Here is a 7,500-nt window from a genome sequence, read left to right on the forward strand (position 1 = left end):
TTACATGGAGTCTGGTGGAGATATGCTGGCTCTATACACGCTAAAAGTCCTGATTATTTACATGGAGTCTGGTGTAGTTTGGTGATGGTGATTTCGGGGCTGTTTCATGTTAAACTAAAAGGATCTTCCTCTTTAACTAAAAGGTCTATCTCTGTAGGGATCCTTTCATAATGTTGTCAGACTCTTAGAATAATAATCTGAGTCTGTCAGCAGCAACAACACAACTTTTTTGGGGAAAGTTACTCTTTAACTGTCTGTTAAAATGCATGTTTTTTGAAGGGAGTTTGGTGCGAGAGCGTTTTTAGTCTCACCGAGTTGTTGATGATTTCGCTGCAGCTCTGCAGCGCCACCTGCAGAGACTCGATGCTGCTCTGCATGCCGATGTCCATCCGTAACGTCGCACCGGCTACAAGCTCCGCCCACAACGCCACAGACAGGAAGAACAGGAACCCACGATGCACTGCAACAGGAAGAAGAGAGGGTTTTTATTATAAGAAGAAATGGCCCGATACCATTTCTTCCTGAAACCGATCCCAATACCTGAACTTACGTACTTAAACTCCAGGACTCTCACACACACACACACACACACACACACACACACACCAAATTCTGATTTTCCTCCTTTCTGGTTGAAAATAGTTTTTTTCGACGTGACGGAAAGATTTTTGAGCCTGAAAAAACTTGGGAAAGGAAAGTAAACACTCACTTTTAGGATATTAATCGGTCTCCTCCTCTGGTCCTCTCGGATCTGTCCTCTGTCTCTTCTTCAGTGGGTCTCCTGTCTGTTTCTTGTGTGAAGTGTGTGTGTCTGTCTGTCTTCTCTGAGCCTCATATTTATCCTCCGTGAGAGAAGTGAGTTCTGAGAATACTCAGTGACAGATCACATATTCTGCAATCTGAGATTCCAGGAGAGAGAGAGTCAGTGAGTGTGAAGGTGTGTCTCTGTCATCAGCATCAGCAGCATTATTGATATGATTCAGGTGTAGAAGTGTGTACAGGGAATATATGATGTAACAGTTGAGCCCAATAGGTATGAGACATGTGGGATTCCTTAATGTTCCCCCTTTGAACAGTGTTTTTAAGCCATGTAGCCCCCTAAAGCAGGGGTCTTCAACGTCTTTTTAAGCCAAGGACCCCTGAACTGAAAGAGAGACGGAGCAGGGACCCCCTACTATATATATTGTCTCAAATGAAGTCCCATTTTAATCTGGTCCAACCCGGTCTCACGGCAGTTTGTGTAACTGTCACGTTATATTTAATCTATTGATACGTGCACAACAACACGTTCATCTCGTTTTTATCGTGGTGGCCAGCACGAAATGGGAGCCGTCTACTCAGAGGTCGGGTTTCGGAAAAACCCTACGGGGAAAGGACGCGTCACACGCCGGGAGACGGCCGCTGGGGGGACGCACGACAACAACGGGGAGGGTTGTGATTAGGAAGACTACGGGAAACTAAACGCCACACGCGGGACACGATCACCGGTCTGCTGGGTGAAAGTCCTGTATTGTTTGACCCATCCCCCCCCCGACCAGCCTCCCTACCGTGAGTGCTGTGATCATGAAATATGCTTCCCATTGACAAACATTACATTTTCGTGCTGGCCACCACGTAAACAACAACAACAAATAACGTGACATTTACAGGACCTGCCGTGAGACGGGGCTGTCTGGTCCTGCAGTCTCTTTTAGGGCAGCCTACAGCATTTAGAGATACCTTTTCTTACAGAGTCAGCTATTCATATAGGCCTAATGCCTGTTGGCATGATTTTATTAATCAGTCCTTTGGGATGACCTGTCTCTGTGGATGTTCTACCTTAATGACTACATTACCCATAAGCCAGTAAGGCAATCAATCAACCAATAATTTGGAGGCCCCCTTGGAGTGACACTGAGGACCCCCTGCAGTCCTCCAGAGTACCCCTAGAGGGACACGTACCCTCTGCAGTCCTCCAGAGTACCCCTAGGGGGACACGTATCCCCTGCAGTCCTCCAGAGTACCCCTAGAGGGACACGTACCCCCTGCAGTCCTCCAGAGTACCCCTAGGGGGACACGTACCCCCTGCAGTCCTCCAGAGTACCCCTAGGGGGACACGTATCCCCTGCAGTCCTCCAGAGTACCCCTAGAGGGACACGTATCCCCTGCAGTCCTCCAGAGTACCCCTAGGGGGACACGTACCCCCTGCAGTCCTCCAGAGTACCCCTAGGGGGACACGTACCCCCTGCAGTCCTCCAGAGTACCACTAGGGGGACACGTATAGAACGAGCGTCCAGAAGAAGTTCTGTGTTCCCATAAAGCTTGTACCATGAAAATAATGTTTTAGCTATTTGGAAAGATGGAAAGTAACAGATTACATTTACTGTAATGTACAGACACACACACACACACACAGACACACACACACAGACACAAACACACAGACACACACACACACACAAACACACACACACAGACACAAACACACAGACACACACACACACACATGGACAAACACATACACACACACACAGAGACACACACACACACACACTGTGGCTCATTTAAAATAATAAACTAGTACATTTTAACATCCTAGGTCATTGTTATATTATTAGTTATATATTTCTGTTCAGAGGAACTAATTATCATCACTACATTTCTCTGACAGCTGTAATTTTCTGCTGAGTCATTTTTTACACAGAAAACAGATCATGTGCTGAAACATGACTCAATAAAAGATTGATATATATACACACACACACACAGACACACACACACACACACACACACACACACACACACACACACACACACACACACACACACACACACAGACACACACACACACACACAGACACACACACAGACACACACACACACACACACACACACAGACACACACACAGACAGACAGACACACATACATACACACACAGACACACACAGAGACACACACACACACACACACACACACACACACAGAGACAAACAGAGACACACACACACACACACACACACACACACACACACACAGACACAGAGACACACACACACAGACACACACACAGACAGAGACAAACACACACACACACAGAGACGCACACACACACAGAGACAAACACACACACACACACAGAGACGCACACACACACACACACACACACACACACACACACACACACACAGACACACACACACACACACACAGACACACACACAGAGACAGCGGACTCTCTGAAGTTACAGTATGAAAACATGACTCATCGGTATTTTTCCACTGAAGTGTGTGACTGACTCGTCAGGTGTGGCTCCGCCCCCGTCCTCACTGCCTCGGGTCAGACTATTACCTGCAGATCGTGGCTCGGTCTACTTCCAGAGAGGGATGTGACTAATTACACTTTACTGTAAATCATTTCAACACTTCACACACATCTAAAACATATTTACTAGTTGAGATGGTACGGTCCACTACAGGGGTGTCTAAAGTAAACGTATTTACTAGTTGAGATGGTACGGTCCACTACAGGGGTGTCTAAAGTAAACGTATTTACTAGTTGAGATGGTACGGTCCACTACAGGTGTGTCTAAAGTAAACGTATTTACTAGTTGAGATGGTACGGTCCACTACAGGTGTGTCTAAAGTAAACGTATTTACTAGTTGAGATGGTACGGACCACTATAGGTGTGTCTAAAGTAAACGTATTTACTAGTTGAGATGGTACGGTCCACTACAGGTGTGTCTAAAGTAAACGTATTTACTAGTTGAGATGGTACGTTCCACTACAGGGGTGTCTAAAGTAAACGTATTTTCTAGTTGAGATGGTACGTTCCACTACAGGGGTGTCTAAAGTAAACGTATTTACTAGTTGAGATGGTACGTTCCACTACAGGGGTGTCTAAAGTAAACGTATTTACTAGTTGAGATGGTACGGTCCACTACAGGGGTGTCTAAAGTAAACGTATTTACTAGTTGAGATGGTACGGTCCACTACAGGGGTGTCTAAAGTAAACGTATTTACTAGTTGAGATGAGTACGTTCCACTACAGGGGTGTCTAAAGTAAACGTATTTACTAGTTGAGATGGTACGGTCCACTACAGGGGTGTCTAAAGTAAAGCGTATTTACTAGTTGAGATGGTACGGTCCACTACAGGGGTGTCTAAAGTAAACGTATTTACTAGTTGAGATGGTACGTTCCACTACAGGGGTGTCTAAAGTAAACGTATTTACTAGTTGAGATGGTACGGTCCACTACAGGTGTGTCTAAAGTAAACGTATTTACTAGTTGAGATGGTACGGACCACTATAGGTGTGTCTAAAGTAAACGTATTTACTAGTTGAGATGGTACGGACCACTATAGGTGTGTCTAAAGTAAACGTATTTACTAGTTGAGATGGTACGGTCCACTACAGGTGTGTCTAAAGTAAACGTATTTACTAGTTGAGATGGTACGTTCCACTACAGGGGTGTCTAAAGTAAACGTATTTACTAGTTGAGATGGTACGGTCCACTACAGGTGTGTCTAAAGTAAACGTATTTACTAGTTGAGATGGTACGTTCCACTACAGGGGTGTCTAAAGTAAACGTATTTACTAGTTGAGATGGTACGTTCCACTACAGGGGTGTCTAAAGTAAACGTATTTACTAGTTGAGATGGTACGGTCCACTACAGGTGTGTCTAAAGTAAACGTATTTACTAGTTGAGATGGTACGGTCCACTACAGGGGTGTCTAAAGTAACTCCCCGGGCGGCCCGTTGGCCTCTGAAACAGACACTCAGACGTCTGACTGACTGTTACATGTTGTCTTTATTTTCTGTCTTTGGTTATAAAGTTCTCAGAGTTCAATCTCCAAAAGGCCTCGTGTTCTTATTGTCATGGTGATAACAACTGTAAACAACAACAAACAATAAACTCATCGCGAAGAATCACACAAACTGAGCTCTGACACGTAACTGTCGTCGTTCTTTAGTTCAATAAAAGAAAGTTGGAAATGATTTCCTTTCATTAGTTTTAAACTCAACAGTTTACCTTAAAGGTGCAGTAGGGGGAGTGTCCAACTGTTCAGATGCACCAATCAGGGCCAGGGGGGCTGTCTAACTGTTCAGATGCACCAATCAGGGCCAGGGGGGGTGTCTAACTGTTCAGATGCACCAATCAGGGCCAGGGGGGCTGTCTAACTGTTCAGATGCACCAATCAGGGCCAGGGGAGTGTCTAACTGTTCAGATGCACCAATCAGGGCCTGGGGGGGTGTCTAACTGTTCAGATGCACCAATCAGGGCCAGGGGGCTGTCTAACTGTTCAGATGCACCAATCAGGGCCTGGGGGGGGTGTCTAACTGTTCAGATGCACCAATCAGGGCCTGGGGGGGTGTCTAACTGTTCAGATGCACCAATCAGGGTCAGGGGAGGTGTGTAACTGTTCAGATGCACCAATCAGGGCCAGGGGGGGTGTCTAACTGCATGTCAATCACTGCTCATGCACACGCATTCATTCTCCCTTGTGGGGGGGAGGGGCTTAGGAGACCGTTTTGGGCTTTAGCAGAAAGGGGGGAGGGGCTGAGAAGTTGTTGATGTTCACATTTTTTTGGCCAAGTCCTGGATCTTCACAGTCCTCCCTACAGCACCTTTAATATCTGAGTGACATAAGAGTGACATGACACTGTCGTGACTAGGGTTAGGGTATCGTTTGGGTTTTTTCCGAACGAAAAAAGGAGCAACAGTCAGTTACATTTAACATCGGCTTCATATGGTCAAAATGAAATGATTTAATAATAATGTAATAACAATAACTTATAACAATGACAGCGAACTGCTGCGAAACGACAAAACAACCACCGGATGGGAAAAAAGGGTATTTTACAATAACTTTGAATGCACCGTGAGTCTTACTAGTTTCAAGTGAATGCACCGTCTGTGCTGTTGTTCCGACAGACTGTTATGGACGCTTTACAGTCGCTGCAGCCAAGCTGGCGCACGCCATCGTGACGTCAGAATGACGTAGATCTCGCCAGCGTTCCCAGATTAATGGCGCTCGAGCCGAGGTCGTGCGCGGTCGGCGTAACGCTTATCAAGCACAGGTTTTCTAAACACAAACGGACATTTGGAAAAACAGAAAAATGGGTTCAAAAATCCAATTATTCAATACTGCAATAATATTCTCTCCCTCGTTCCGCCTAGCTACGCCCCCCCCCCCCCACTAGAAACCATCAGTTGCACCTCTGATCCCCATTGTTTTCCACCTAGTTACCAACGATTGGTTGGCTGTCATCGTGGGTGTGTCTGGATGTGTTTAGGCGAGCATTCAAGAAGACTCGGGACAGTCACGCCGACGCTGGATAATTCCGAGACTATAATACCGAGGCTTGTTGAGAAGAGGGGAGATGATGTTGGGATGGTGAATGAATGAACACACAGCACAGCAACACCATCCCTTTTTGTCTTTTGGTTTTCCACCATTAGACATTATTGAAATAAGCAGAGGCTGCACAGCTTCACCACGTATTAAAACACCGTCGGGTTCAAATCGGGCTCGGGCTCAGACACAACGTGCACGGGCTCAGGTAGGGTCGGGCTTGATGTTTTGGGCCAGATCTAAGCTCTAGTCAGCATGCCCAATACCAGGCCTCTCCTAAGGGGAACACAGCCATCAGCTGTGCTGTTCCTACTCTGACATGTCAACATGTCTGCTGTGAAACAGGTCTATACCAGAGATAACGCCAACGTGTCAGACAATCGTTGATTTCCAGCTTCATCACCAAACACCAAAGAGATTTTCCACAACACCTCACAAGTTCACCATCTCTGTGGTCAGAGTTCCCAGCATGCCGAGCAGCAGCAGCAGCAGCAGCAGCTGCTGAAAAAGGACTAGTTCGTGAACGGGGCAATGAACAACTGAACACGTTACACGCTGGGGCTTTAAAGTCTGCAGGACACCGTGTTGTAAAATGTCAAAAAAAGCCACAGAAAAAAGTAACTCTATGATCTAGGATGTACCGGGCAGGGTTGGGGGGGGGGGGGGCTCCTCCCCACAGAGCTTCTGGGACATTGAGTCCAGCTGTGTAGTTTTTGGTTAGGAAGGATGTTTTGGTGATTTATAGCGGTAGAAAGTGCAGCTAAACTGACAAGAAGTTAACCTCACAAGTTCACAAGTTCACCATCTCTGTGGTCAGAGTTCCCAGCATGCCGAGCAGCAGCAGCAGCGGTAGAGGCAGTGGCGTGGCGTGCTGCGACCTGGCGCCAACAGGCGGGAGGTGAACGCTCTTCGTGTCAGAGATCATGTGCGCGGCGTCCTGCAGCGCGCTGACGGCCGCCATGCTGGAGTTCAGGTCTCCGCTGGCGATCAGGTCAAACACGCACGCCTGGAAGTACACGTCCCTGGCAGGAAGCAGCTCCGCGCACGCCGCCCGGGCGTCAGCGGCGGCGGCCGGGTCGGCGGCCGATGGCGGGCGCATCGTGTCGAGTCTCTGGGAGGCGGGGCATCCCCACACGCAGAGCTGCAGGTCCTGCTCCGGCCCAAA

General features: G+C 47.3%; 1 protein-coding gene and 1 long non-coding RNA gene across 2 annotated transcripts in view; both read right to left on the bottom strand.

Annotated features, from left to right (window-relative positions):
- The window catches only part of LOC144513271 (uncharacterized), a 1,806-nt gene extending 668 nt beyond the window's left edge, over window positions 1–1,138 (bottom strand). The window contains exons 1-2 of the long non-coding RNA XR_013501107.1: window positions 710–1,138; window positions 312–460 (exon numbers count right to left, since the gene is read on the bottom strand). This is a non-coding gene — a long non-coding RNA (uncharacterized LOC144513271). The remainder of the gene's footprint in view (window positions 1–311; window positions 461–709) is intronic.
- Window positions 1,139–6,152: 5,014 nt separating this feature from the next.
- Window positions 6,153–7,500, bottom strand: part of hjv (hemojuvelin BMP co-receptor) — a gene marked incomplete at its 5' end in the record, with an annotated part of 3,251 nt that continues 1,903 nt past the window's right edge. Inside the window, one exon of the mRNA XM_078244298.1 lies at window positions 6,153–7,500. This exon is cut by the window's right edge and continues 264 nt beyond it. Coding sequence (XP_078100424.1) covers window positions 7,126–7,500 — 375 coding nt within the window.

The sequence above is a fragment of the Sander vitreus genome, unplaced genomic scaffold (assembly GCF_031162955.1).
Source record: "Sander vitreus isolate 19-12246 unplaced genomic scaffold, sanVit1 ctg201_0, whole genome shotgun sequence".
NCBI classification, from domain to species: Eukaryota; Metazoa; Chordata; class Actinopteri; order Perciformes; family Percidae; genus Sander; species Sander vitreus.